We start from the raw sequence: 14,535 nt of genomic DNA, 5'->3' as shown, positions 1-14,535 counted from the left end.
CACACACACACACACACACCACAACCACACACACACACACACACACACACACACCACACACACACACACAACACACACACACACACACACACACACACACACACACACACACACACACACACACACACACACACACACACACACACACACACACACACACACACACACACACACACACACACACACACACACACACACACACACACACACACACACACACACACACACACAACACACACCACACACACACACACACACACACACACACACACACACACACACACACACACACACACACACACACACACACACACACACACACACACCATTGTACCTTCACCTCTATCACCGCCCAAACACATGTCTGCATTTTGTCAAACTATATATAATTGGCGTTGCTCCTTGTCTGTCGAGCAGTACCTTCAGCTCTCTCGGCTGAATGCACTCTTACAGTATTGGCAGAAAAAGCATTTGCAGAAAATAACCCGGCCCATTATAGTGAGAGATGACTGACATCTAATGCATCACTCAAGGGTGTCCATCTGTTTGCTCCTAATGGCTGCACAGCATTTTGGTCCATTGCCACTTTAGTAGATGTGGGGATAATGCAGCCACTTAGTAATATGTAATACTGAATTAGTTACTGTCAGGGTATCATGGAGAAGTAATGCGTGACAACAGAAATAATTATTTAGCGCTGAGCCTCTAAAATGTGTTTACTGATCCAAACCCTTACAACGTGACGGCCATTCAGATCGATAAGATGCAATAGAGCACCTGATGCCAGTGTTGTAACAATTTTGTATTTATATTTCATTCGGTATAACATAACATAACATGATGCAGAGCAGAGTTTTAAGGCTGCTTAGTGACTCTGCTACTTATGGATGGCTGCATTAGACATGCCTAAAGAAAAGATAATACATTCAGAAGAATTATGTGCTGGAAATTCAATTCAGCTCTAGGCACATAACCATCTCCTTAAAAGTATTGTATCTTCATTTCTTCAACATTCATTAAAGCTATTCAAGAGAATGAATTCATATTCAGTGCGCCTCTTTGCTCTGGTTTCATAATTTTCTACATTTTAAACTTAGTGCAATTTAAAAAAAGCAGAAACAGCATTTTCTCCTTGGCCAACAGAGATAAGGAAAAAGTCTCTTGTGCAAACTGATGGGAACACAAACCAAAAACAAGAAGTTATTACATTTTCCATTTTAAGTTCTTTCAGTGCACACTGAACCTAAAAAACAACTTAATTAATTATCTCTAAACTTTGCAAAGTACTCTACAGCTATTGAGGACTTTAGCAGTGTGACACATGAGCACTCAATAAGAGTATTGGTGCAGCCTCAAACAATCTAGGTCTTTCTTTAATGTGATATTGTTTAGGAAAGATAATGGCTTTCTGAGCCTCATTGGAGTTTGCATAATGCAGCATAGGCAGGCACAATTTTCTAAAATAGCCAGTGTACTGTGAACAGAGTGGAGGTAGGGTAAATGACTGAAATGATTTAGATGCAGAGCAGGAAAGAAAAGAGTTTGAGAAAGGGAGCCCTATTCAAGCCTCACACACTTTACATGGTGCTCTCAGCTCCTTTCTGCTGTCAGCCAGGCAGTGAGTTTGTACCGAGGGGCCAGAGAGGGGCACAGCTCTTAAGCCAAGTGTCGATGGAGCAGGGAAATGTTGCAGTTGAGGCCAGGCTTAAGGCACTCTAATGCAAATGTGATGCTCGTAGAAGCACAAATCAGTGATCTAATGAGCTTGTTTTGGTCCTTTCTGAGGTTTTACATTTTACAGGGCTACTTAAGAAATCTAATGGTTCAAAATGCAGATCATTCATCTTGATTCAATGTTTTTGGCTGGTGCAGGGCTATCATGGACCAAGCCAGCTCAAATAGAGATTGACACTTGTTCTTTATTATTATTTAATGGCAAACCTGGATCGCTTTGCCATCCAAAAAGAGTTTTGAAAGAAGAGGCTGTAAAAACGGGAACAATAAGTGATGGAGAACACGCAAAAATGCACTCACACACACAAACAAATAGAGAAGGCCCCTCACTCAAAGTACAACTCTACCCAACAGCAACAGTAGAGCTTTTGTTCGGAGTGAAATTCCTCCACAAGTCTGTGGGTGCAGGTCGTCACTTGACCACCATCACCATGGTGACTGAGCTAGGAAAGGTCTAGGAGAGAAGGGTTGTTAATTTACAGGAGCCCGGACAGCAACGGCTGACTGGTCCTGAATCAAGGACGGGGATGATTCATACAGACTCTGGTCCCGGGAGTGACCCCCATGTGTGGCCATAGCCAATGGCAACGGGGCCCTTAAACAACTGGAGCTTTGAAAAGACTGACACTTAGCCTTGGTGAGTGGGAGGCAGGGAGGAATGGAGGGAGGGAAGGTATGACAAATGAAAGATGAAAAGGAAAATACACAACAGATGGGGGGATGAATATAACCTATTGAATTCATTTCATGAGAACCATAGATACCAGAATATAGATGCTTAATACTACTGCCAGTCCTTCCAATTAAAATGCACTCTTACTATAATGCAAACATTTAATTTACAATTGAAATAGTCAGTTGCACTGCTCAGTTCAACGTTGCCAGAAGCAACTACAGTACCATCATCTTGCCCAGTGCTTGTTTTTTTCTCTCAGCCAAGAACCCCTCAACTCTGCTTTGTGAACATGCTTTAGGGCTAACAAAAGCAAAATCCTAAAACTGTCCTGAGTTCAAATCCATGGGCAGCGACATGTTCAACCTCGCCTAAGTGTACCTGTCAAGTGTGCGTTGGCTCTGATAAACTGGCACTATTACATTCCACTCCCACACCTCAGTCTACTGCCATTATATTCTCCTACGCCATTTCACGCTCCCTCCCACACCTTTCTCTCTCTGCCAGTGCTACTGACGAGGGGCATGAACAGACCAACATCTCAGCGTCAAACACGTCTCCACCACAAAAACTGCACATGGATTAACTTGTCATTTTAATCTATAAGGCTGGCAGCAATCATCGGGGTAGGACAAAGCTGTGGGAGAAGCTATTAGTGAGCTAAAGGGATACAAAAAGTGAATACATACTGAGGGGCTTTTAATCACCCTGACATTCTGTATTCTTTCTATATCACACTGACAATATACATCAATGTCCAGTTTACTGGCGATGCTAATGGGGAGGCAGGAGTTACTGCTGGGTGTCAGCGGACAGTCACTGTATACAGCCCCGTCTGAATTACTGGTGTTTATTGGCCCTGTAAATGGCAGGGCTGTGAGGACAGGTTGTCGAATACATAGTGCTTGTGCAAAACAGCAGATGCAGTGCTAGTGGATCTATTGAGTAGTTCTTACACAGCCTTAGGAGGATATAACAAACAGAAAGCTGCAGATTACTCTCTGCGGGAGGGGGAGCATCCCTAGAGTTTGATATAAGGGATTTAACTTTTCCGAGAGCAGTGCTCCATTCACAAAGCAGAAGGTTAAAACTGTTTATTCTACTGTCGGTTGGAATAGAGGGTGAGTGGATATGTGGGTGAAATACAACTTCATAATCATGTTATTGCTGGACAGACATTGTGCCAAATTCCCTTGACAATCACTGTGAAACAATTGATTCTCGCTGACATGCTTATCAAAAAGAAAATGGAGTGTTTAATTACACACAGTCATGGTCCCCTCTCCCAAAAGAAATGTTACTGACACTTCATTTTAAAGATCTTAGCTTGTGTTTAATGCTTGGCCTATTTTTCATCAAACCAATCTGTGTCAAGGGTGATGTTGACTGCCAATAAACTCATGTAGCAGACTAATGTTAATTGTCAGCTTGCTGCCCAACATCTCACTCTGACTGACACTTCTCTGGGGACGTGTAGCTAATGATGACACTGAGAGGGTCACTGGTAAAAATACAAAAATGAATGGAACAAAATGTGTTTTGGCAATTTTACTTTCTGGACCATGCAGGATAGTGTGTACTAGCATCCTTTACTTTGCAGATAGACTTTCTCCCTGTCTCCACAGGAGTCTTGGCATTACAGAATCTGCATCATATACAGTACACATTGAGGCAGTGTGTAAACAAAGGCCTACCCTTGGGTGTGATTCTGTCATTGTAAGAGTGATATAAGAAAACCTTGAGCAGGCAGACTATACATAATTTAGTTTACAATGCATTGTAATTTAAATCCATTGTAAATAGATTCATCCAGCCGACAAAAGAATATAAACATATCTGAGCCAGTGTGGTCTGCAGAACTGATGCGGCCCCCTGTTGTGTGAAGAATACCTAATGAATGTTTTGATGATTTCAAAGTGTGCAGTCCTTAGGGGTTTGAGGATTTGTTTTGCTTTTTATTTGTCCAAATATTACATCAAATTAAATAGTCTATTAAACATGCAGCAGGGAAAGCATATACATCTTCCTCATGTGAGGGCTAAAAGCTACAGCATCTCATGAAACTGCATGATAGGAAAGCTTTAACGTCAAAGCTTTACATTGTTTTATGTACAGGAACACAACAACATTTGAAATGTGTTTGTGTTGTCCACTAAAAGAAAGAATGCACAAACACGACCAAAACAAATGCATTTCATCCCTGTGAACACACAAAGCATACCTTATCTTACAAAATGCACAAAGCTTCTGGAAGCTTTTGACATCCTCAAAACATCCTCTAGCTCGCTGTTCCTACCGTTCCCCCCCCCACTCTGCTAGCTTTACTTTCTCAACTCCGGTTAAGAAAAAAACGCCAAGATGAAACTTCTTTGAGATAGAGGAGATGAATGAATCACATCCTTCCACAGCCACCCCCCCCCCCCATCTGATCTCCTTTGTCTACTTGTGTTAATGAATGCGTAATGAGAGACGCTGATGTGTGCATTTAAAATAAATTGCTTTCCTTAAACAACTCTAAGGGGATTCTTAGTCACTTTAAAAAAAAAAGAAGAAGCATAAACGTCTGAGCTCATCACTTCTGAGTGTTTAAACTTGTCAGTGACGTGACTTTCAGGAAGTTTCTTGTGGAGGTTGCAGAGTTCTTCTTTTGACAATTAAATATGCAGAACAATCACTGTCAGATGTACTGTGACTCTCTTTGAGTGAATCTGTGCGGGTGTGTTTCTTGGATATGCAGAGTGGCGCTCTCCCCCAGCATGTGACCAAGTCCTGTGAGCCCCACGGCGGTGTTTCAACAAAAGTCATTGGAGGGGCGAACATGCATCCATCTTTGCTTTCCCTTTCCCCTGCTATGTGCGGACCGGCAGACCGGGGAGAGCAATGAGAAGCTCGGATTTTGCAAAACTAGCTTTCTTGTCATTTCTGTTTCCAGAGTAACGCTGCTCGGCCTCGGGGCTCAACTTGAGACGGATGCTCCCCTCATCCTCTCCGGCTTATCGGTACCCCGCATTCAGTTCTATCAAAATCCCCGTCTTTCTTTACCAAATCACCTGTCTCTCGTTGGTTGCTTCCATCTTTCTGCCCATTGCTATTCATTGCTCCTCTCAACTCCCTTTCTGCTTCACTATATTATGTTTATGTGGTGAGCTTTCCATTTCTTTATCTCTGTTATCCGTTACAGGCTCCCCAATCCCACCCCTTCTATCTCGCAGTGCGATGATTGCACCAATGCATTTCTGGAAGATTGTTACATTGCACTGTTTGCCACTTTGCTGCTATTTCAAAAATCAATTACCCATCAAATCAACAGATGCACAGTAAAAGCAACTCTAAGCTGGTGTTTGTGTCTAACTGTGCTAAATAGTTTGAAATCACTCTGATGAGGAATAAAAACACCAGAGGCGTAGAAAGCTAAGAGGATAGTGCTACTTCTGTAGATCTCATGATCTGCCACCTCTGAGGAAGGATAACCAAACTCTACTCTATATATGCCGTGATGATGAGTCCGCTGACAGGCTGCATGCTGATCTCTCACTAGACTATTCAAATGAAGGAAACACATGTGGAGACACTGAAGCAAGTAATTATGGGTAAAGAGGAAGGAGCTGAACAGAGGAGAAGTGAGGAAGGAGATGCTGTGCTCAGGTGGCTTAGAGCGGATATTGTATGCCTTATCTGTCACCTGCAGGTCTGTGCTTATTATAGAGAGGCAAAGTCAGCGCAGAATGTAAGGTGAGTATACGGTGTGTGTGTGTGTGTGTGTGTGTGCGAGTTAATACAGGCAATAAACGCATAGAGTAAAACAGCAGTGAAGCCTTCACTCCCTCCAAATCGCAGTGGCTGATGATAAAAAAATAAATAGATGAAAAAACGAAAGAGAAATAATAACTGAGCTGATCTTCCTTGCTGGGTTCTGAAGGTCAGAACAACTCGGAGCTCATAACTTCTTGTTCTTTATGCAGCGCTACACAAGTCAAATAAGCAGGAAACATTTGGGTCATTTGTGCTCTATGCATACAGAACATACTATTAAATCAGTGCTGACAAGGAGTCTTTGGGAATAAAACAACACTCTGGAACTGGTACATTTCTGTGGTAGCTGAATTGAAACATTCAGCATTTATATGATAAGAAAAAGATTAGATAGATGAAAATGTTTTAGAGATGGTGGCAGACTGATCCTCTCAGTCAACCTTAGCAGAACACTTTCTTTCTGTGGGGAATGGAGTCTAATAATTGAAGTCAGGACTTGTGAAGGTATGGATCACAAAGCACCCCTTAGATCTTCACCGAGACTTAAACCTTCTGACAACATATACAGTATCTTCTGAGTAATTATATTACTGAATGTCATGTCTAACCTTGATTCCTAATTGTTTAACCCGGACAAACATGATTTGTTCATACTAGGTTTTTCGTAGTGAGCAGTTCGAACAGTATTTGTTGTGAAGAGTGCACCAGAGTTGTTCACTTTTCAACAATAACATGGAGTGCAGTGAACACAGATCAATATTTCTGCATCACTCTTCAGGTCTTTTCAGCGTTCTGTTGCTCTGCATTGAGTCAGGAGTTTGAGAAACGACAGGCTTGTGATGATGGATAGACTCTCTGTCTATCTTGCAAACACATACAAGTGCAAATAAATAAATAAATGCTTAATCAGCTTCACTAATTAGGGAGTTTAAAACAAAATAGATTGATAAAAATTAGTTAATCAACTGTGAGGTAATACATCAGGTTGCTCAATTACAACGAGCAAGAAAATGATCTCTTGCATGATTACCCATTCTGCAGTTTGTCAATAGTGTCGGATCAGAGCCATTTTTCACAGCCGGGAAATAAATGAACTGTGATTTCTATTTTAGAGAATGAATGGTGTTTAAAATTGTCAACATGATTTACAGTGTTCATATTCTCAAGTGTAATGTCTTACTGCTGCATAGCTCCTTCCCTCTTTATCAGAAAAAAATTCTTTCAGGGAAATAAGGTCTGGTAATAACAAAACTGTCTTTTGGGCTACTGATACTGAAGGACTTTTTGTTTTATTCTGACTGAATAAATCAATATGACAGCATCACCTAGACATATGATGGGGATACACAGGAATTATTTTAACATCAGGGTTGGACTGCTTGCAGAATCCATGTTGGATTGCCACTGGAAGATCAGCTGAAGTGTTGACAGAAGTCGACTGCTGTGCCATCGTGGCAGCAGCTGTCTGTGAGGAGAAGAGCTGCCAGTGGAATAAGAATGGCATGCCAGATGAAAGTGGTACCTGCCAGCGAATAAGACACTCTAAACCAGAAATCATCATACTCAATGTCAGGGATGTGACTACAATGTCAACAATATCATTAGGTATTACAACAAGTGCTTTTGCTTATTTTTGTTTGTTAAGAACGTAGGAAATGTACACAGCAGCGCATGTCTTCTTTGGCATAAAGTTGAATAAGTCAGTGGCTTTATGAATCAGCTGCATAAAACCTCTCGTAAGTGATGTTCTGAGAAATATCAGATGATGTGACAAATTGAGGGACACAATCTTCCAAATCATCTATCAGCATTTATCCACTTACTGTATCTACAAGCTTGAAATATGCTGCAAAGTTCCCTGCCAATATTTCCAACAATTATGGCCTAATTGAAATAAACAAACTCCAGATTGATGAACGTCAAAGTGGTTAACAACCAGCCTCATCTCTAAATTGTTCTTGATTGTGTTTTTGTTTAGGGATTGAAGGAAGAGAATAAAATGAGTGAATATTGAGATTAATTGTACAATACTTTCTCTTTTAACTGTATAAGTTAATAATTTAGTTTCTTGGTATTCTATCACCTGTTGCTTTTTCTTCTGCGTATTACACTGTTGGTGAAGGGTGTCAGTTATCCAAACAAACCCTCAGTAAAAACAGTTTGACATATGTGAGTTAAAGACTTATGAGGGGGCAAGTCTCTGCTCCTAAACATGGGGACAAACATGCTAAACATCCTCAACGTCTCCCTGCCCCTGTGTCAGATTCCCACAGCCAGAATAGATGTTTTATTTCCTTGTTCTTTTCATCCAATACATTTGACTGATGACTCACCCGCTGTAGTTAGGCAGGGCTCCTCATCGCTGTTGTCCTGACAGTTGTCCTGGCCGTTACACAAGAAGCTGCGGTCCACACAGTGGCCATTCCGACACTTGAAGCGAGTCTCCGAGCACTCAGAGCCCGCTGTGGTGGAGGCAGGGCAGAGGTCAGGGTCAAGTGTTAGTTCAGACAGGGTTACAGTGAGAGGTTTCAAGTTGCCTGTGAAACACAAGCCACTGTGTGACGTCTGTAGTGGTGCAGTTTTTAGATCTTGTTTTGTTTACCATTTTCAACACTTTCATTTAATTAAATTGAAGATGAAATATTGGGCATTTCATTTCAATCAGGATCTTAAGCGAAGCAATTCATCATAAAAAATGTTTAGAGGGAAAGCAGTAAAGCATTTGATCTGGGTATAAAACTCAAACTGAAAACAAGAAATATTAAAATATCTCTCCCAGCACTATTACTTATTTTTGATACATGTTCTGGTTTTGAGTTTAGCTTCATCAAAATGAGGTAGAATTATCTTGTGTGAAGATCCAGAAAATGACACAGTAGTGACGCAGTATGTGCTGAGAGCGTGGAGCAAAGCTCCATTTAAATGCTTAGATTAGATTTGTGAGCGTGGTGCCCTGCAGGCGAGGAACACTGCCTCTGACAATGGTGAGTGATCGGCTTGATGCACGTTCCCCACTTGGAAAGCAGAGATTGGGTCATGTAGGGACAAACTGCATGCTGGATAATACAGACTACACCTGGATCTTCTTTTGTTCACTTGATCTTTATTTCAACTAAAGGCAAAGCTACAGATGAGTCAGGAGTTACAAGCACTGAAACTATTTTGAAAAGGTAATTGAATTATATCCGGCATTTATTCATGTCACTACTATTATCATCTGCTCAAAATGCAGAATTTGATAGTGACTAGGGGGGACAGCAATAGTACAGAAATTGCTTTCTTAAATAGAACGACATCCTCGATTTTCCACTGTAAGGAGGGACATAAAGAAAACTGCTTCAAGTTTTTGAAAGCAATGCTGTAATACTGATCTGGCATTACGAAAATGAATGTAAAGCAAAAGTAACATGGTAGTGACAATCTCCGATCACACCTGCCCCATAACCAAATGTATAAAAGGCAACAGGTACATGATTGTGTTTGTGTTGTGTCTCTTGGGAAACAAAGTTATAATATAGTTAGACCTCCAAAGACTGAGACTGGGGTGTCAGTTTAGTTTCTCTAAACTAAGGGGAAGAAGAGAGGAAAAGACAAAGTGTGAAAGATGAACAGAGATCTTAATCTTAATTTGCATACTGTTATTTGTTGACTGTCTCTGCCGTTTACAAAATAAATGTGTTTAAGTCAGTTGTTTACTCATAATTCATGATAAAGCATATTAAAAGGGGTACTCCAACTGTTTAATTGCTCTTCCATATTGTCATGGTACTTAATGTCGGTCAAATTCCAAAAACAGTTGGTACTTAATCTCAAATAATTAATCCGGTCGCATCTTTTTTTAGACATATCACTGCTGCCTGGTTAACACATCTTTCAAACTCCACACCCCTGTTCATAATACAGGATTTCTGTTATACAAGTATAATCTCCAAACCCAAATTGTGAATACCCTTATTATAACACTATAATAATCCGATTTTCTTTTTCTTTAGAGTTGAAAAAGCTCCATCAGAGCCAGAGCCAGACTAAAACATTATTATGGTAGTTATAATACGTGGTGCATAAATGGCTTTTCTCAGATTTTAAAGAAATAACTGTACTTATGTAAAGTTTGTATTAGTACTGTAGTACTCAAGCCAGCAATAGTCGTATAACTACAGATGCATATTATGAGTGGGGGGAAGTTCATCATGGAGCAGATTCTGGTAGCATTGGCATGAGACAGATTTATTTGAATAGGTTGTTGTGTGAGACTTACTGCAGTTCTCCTCGTCACTCCCGTCAGGACAGTCACTGAAGCCGTTACAGCGGAAGCGCCCGATGATGCAGTGGACACCGTTAGCGCAGGCGAAGAATGTTGGGGCGCACTTTGACTTGGCCTTAGCTAAGGACAGAGGGAGGGTTGTGGGAGGGGGTGGAATGAAAAAGAACGGATTATTATATGTGATTGTGTGATGTGATGTGAGCAATTCTTAATGCACTACACTGTGTTTTATGACAGCATTAACCTTGGCCGTGGTGCTCAGAGAAAGGGAGGAACATACTTATAAGGACAGCTAAGCTTTCTTAATGTTTTTTATATGATAATAGCACGCCCAATTGCATGTTCTAAAATTAAGACAGCAAACCATCCAACAATTAACAATTCTACAAGGTTCAACAGACAAACAGCTGTTTCGTTGTAGAGACTAATTAATTGCTCTTTCTTTTTGTTCGTTAATTATTATGTTCCCGTATCTTAAGTATGACAATTACAGAGTATGATCCTACGCACAAAGTACTGACAGCTGAAGAAAACAAGTTAAAAAAAGGACAACGAGGGCAAATCGTGAGGGAGAGCGTCTTTATGGATCCTGCCATTGATCAGCCTAAGCAGGCCACGGGTCTTATCTCCCCGGACGGCCCTGACTGTGACTGAGTGACGAGCCTGCAGAACATCAATGCCTGGCGTCCTCCGTTTAGCACTATCCCCCAGTTTTAACTCAAACACATTGATCTTCCTTTGCAGAAGGAGAAAAACAAGATTGCAGGTAGATGCAGACAAAGACATCAGATAAAAGAATAAAGCACCGCGCTTTAGCTCAGTCTCTGTGAAGTTTAAATGTGTACCCTGATGGCCACCAAAAAGAAAATCCAAAGATGTTTCACTACAGCCATTTCTATTTACAGTTTATAATAATGAGCCACTTTTCTGTTTAATTCTGTATCATCTATCAGATCTCTGTTTCTCTAAGGGAAAGTACCCATGGATTATTCCTCTCCAGTAGTTTGAATAATACCAGAGCTTTAACCTGTAAATGTGGCTTTGTGTTGGAGCCACTACTGTTGTTATCACACTTATTGGAAAGGAAAAGCTACCAATTAAAGGTAAGACTAATTAATGATACTAGTTAAATAATACTAGAAGTTGATGCCAGTGAGGATACAACATTATAAACATCAAAGAACAACAAAAGGATGTACCAAACCTCAAACTCACTGAAACACACAGAGTGGAGGAGTGAGTGGGCACACGATAGACAACCCAAAGCAAACCACCAACCAGTCTTCTGTTTTTTCACTCCACTGAATACAAAGGGTTGAATTAGCCCGCTCATACTGTAGGTTGGCATTGTGCCGTCTCAAATGCCAGGGGCGCACATTTTCCCCTCTACAATATATTGTGGTAGGCTGATTTATGAGCTCTTTCAAGCTGCGGCGATTATGTGTAGCGAGGAGGGAGGGCATGGCATAACAACCACGAGGGTTTGGAGGGAATGTCTCCGGATGAAATGTAATCGGCGAACGCGGGAGGAAGCTGTGATATCGCCCGATTGCTGTATCTATAGTCTAGGAAACCTTTGTTTACCTGGAAAGCAGAGGCCCGAAAGCACCAAAAGCTAAGCAGTATATCACATTCATTTGATTCTAGGGAGAAAAACAGACACAGCTTAGGGCTGTAGCAACACATAAAAGACAATATACAGAAACATGCTGCAGTGGATGGGTATATTAAAATGAATCTGGCTATAAATAAAAATAAATACAATTATTATGATACTATCTCTTTCATTTTTATATCCCTTTGATTTGCAGTGTTCGCAAACATTTCTTCTTCTATGCATAGACAGATCATGCTCACTGCTCTTTTTCCATTTGGTTGGCGGGCTTGTCTAGACGGACAGCTCTGTGATTGCTCTGAGATTCCTCATTCACTCCATCCCTCATCTAAATCCTCATTACCAGGATTCATCTGACCCAGTGTTTGTGTTCCAAATGAGCTAAAAAGTCACATGAAGGGCAAGCTCATGAGAGGAGATTCGTGGGTGGTAGAGAATCAGGGATAGAGTTAATGTGCTTTGCTGTATTCTGGGGATGGGTGGCCCTTTATAGCCTGAGCAAAGCAGTTTTCAGAGCAAGAAGAGGAACATTAATTAGAAAGAGCAAGTTGAGGGTGAACGAAACAAACTTGTTATGCTTCCTTTGATGCTCCTGTGAAGGTTTCCAGTTTATATTCTAGGTGTGGGACTTCATATTTAGGCAATGCTGATTCATTTCAGCATTTACTCGACACTGCCTTATCCCATCTTCATCCCTTCTGTCGTCACTCTGTTTCTAGGTTTGAACTGCAATACATTCGTGCCAACTTTTCCTTCTCTTCTCTGAGCCTTTGTAGAAGTTGTTTACGAAAAGCAGACAGACTGTTGGGTGGCTTCCAAACTTAGTTTCAGTGTTCAGCTGAGCAGCACAAATGAAAACGAATGAGGTTAGCAGTGGAGCTCGATTCTTTGAGGTAAGACTATCACTAGCAGAAAAACGAGGCTGGAGAGACACACAAACAAAGGCACAAAAACACAAAGATAAATATACCCTCTCCCTCTCTGTTTCACTCTTTTAATTAAGAGCATTGTACTGTACTCTCTCTATAAATATTTATTTCATTCTCCTCTAGGAACAATAATAAAAAAGCGCAAATGTTTCTTTTCAAAGTTAGAACAAATCTAGGCCAGAGTGTAGCATCATGGCATATTTTGGGTTTAACTCATTTGATGAATTAAGATGAGTTAAAACAGACTACTACTGTTTGTCTTCTCTTCGGCGTTTTCATCTTGCCCCGTGGCTTTGAAATTCATGTCAGGCTGAATCTGACAGCATAGCTCCTGTTGCAGATAGTGTTCTTTGCTCTTCCCCAAATATGCACCTCTCTGGCCTTCCCCACACGCCTCCCTTACATCTCCCCAATTCCCCAGAGAACAGAATAACTTGCTCGGCACCGGTTGGCTTGGTCGTGATGGGCATGCATGATTGACAGTGTGAGGAGACAGACTGCAGGAATAGAGTAACAAGAAAGAAAACAGTGCGGGTAGAGTGAGTGGAAGCAGATCGAGGCGACGCAACAGTGGAGACAGCTGAGGACTTCAAAGGTTTCTCTGACCTTGTAAATAATTTCCTAAGGGAGGAAATCAATAGGTAATGGAGTCAGGGTGTAAGCAAGAAGGGCAAGGGTAGTTTAAGCCTAGAGGGCTTGGGTATCAATGTAATCATGTCGTACATTTCACTGTCTGCATGCTGGTTGTACACTACGATGACTTTCTGTGTGTAGGAAGAGGCATTGGAACATTATAGAGCTACATTCATCTGAAGGGCCAAGCTTTTACAAACTGTGTGTTAGATGAGGAAGAAAGAGCGGCTAGTATACCTTACAGCAAGCGAATGTGCACAATATCAGGGATATTTCAACAACTCCAGATAAAAAGAGAGGGAAGCAAGGGCAGTGAGTTAGCAGCAAGTGATCTGCCAGATGATAGCCTTGCTGCAATATTCATCACAGAAAGCACAATGCTGCTAAAATCCCCTTGTTTGAAATGGAAGTGCCCAACGTTGCTTTGTAAAATGATAAGGCTGCATTTCTTATTCTTTTGAAGATTTCGAAGCAATCATTTTGCCTAATTTGTGACTATCGATTGGACAAGGATAGCATTCAATCTAAAAGAGACTGTGGCTGCAGCCACACGGAGACGATACGGGTCGTATCCGCTACAGTTCTCCATCATATAGACGGTTCGGCCACACGAGGCCGACAGGGAAACGCAGATAACGATAACGATAACGATAACGATAACGATAACGATAACGATAACGATAACGATAACGGGTCCCAAGGTGGGTAGATCTGCGAACGCAACGCTCTGGGGGGCCAAACGGCTCCGTGTCTACAGCCTATACGATCATTTCCTGATAACGAAAATACTGACGGGCTGTCAGGAGAGGGGGAGGAAAATAAATTCTAACGGAAACTCTGCCGCACGGTTCCCTCGTCCCTTGAAGAGGCGGAGAGGTGGGTGTTTTTCATCTGCTGGTGGACTACCGGAGAGATATACAGCAGGAGCACATGC

The 14,535-nt window shown here is 41.4% G+C and overlaps 1 protein-coding gene across 1 annotated transcript in view; it reads right to left on the bottom strand.

Moving 5' to 3' along the window:
• ldlrad3 (low density lipoprotein receptor class A domain containing 3) overlaps window positions 1-14,535 on the bottom strand; it is a 76,276-nt gene that overhangs the window by 24,778 nt on the left and 36,963 nt on the right. Inside the window, exons 4-5 of the mRNA XM_034141173.1 lie at window positions 10,419-10,544; window positions 8,494-8,622 (exon numbers count right to left, since the gene is read on the bottom strand). Of these exons, the coding sequence (XP_033997064.1) occupies window positions 8,494-8,622; window positions 10,419-10,544 (255 nt within the window). The remainder of the gene's footprint in view (window positions 1-8,493; window positions 8,623-10,418; window positions 10,545-14,535) is intronic.

Source organism: Trematomus bernacchii, unplaced genomic scaffold (genome assembly GCF_902827165.1).
Source record: "Trematomus bernacchii unplaced genomic scaffold, fTreBer1.1, whole genome shotgun sequence".
NCBI classification, from domain to species: domain Eukaryota; kingdom Metazoa; phylum Chordata; class Actinopteri; order Perciformes; family Nototheniidae; genus Trematomus; species Trematomus bernacchii.
The sequence above is the reverse complement of the archived record's forward strand: the minus strand, read 5'-3'. Positions and strand labels throughout refer to the sequence as shown.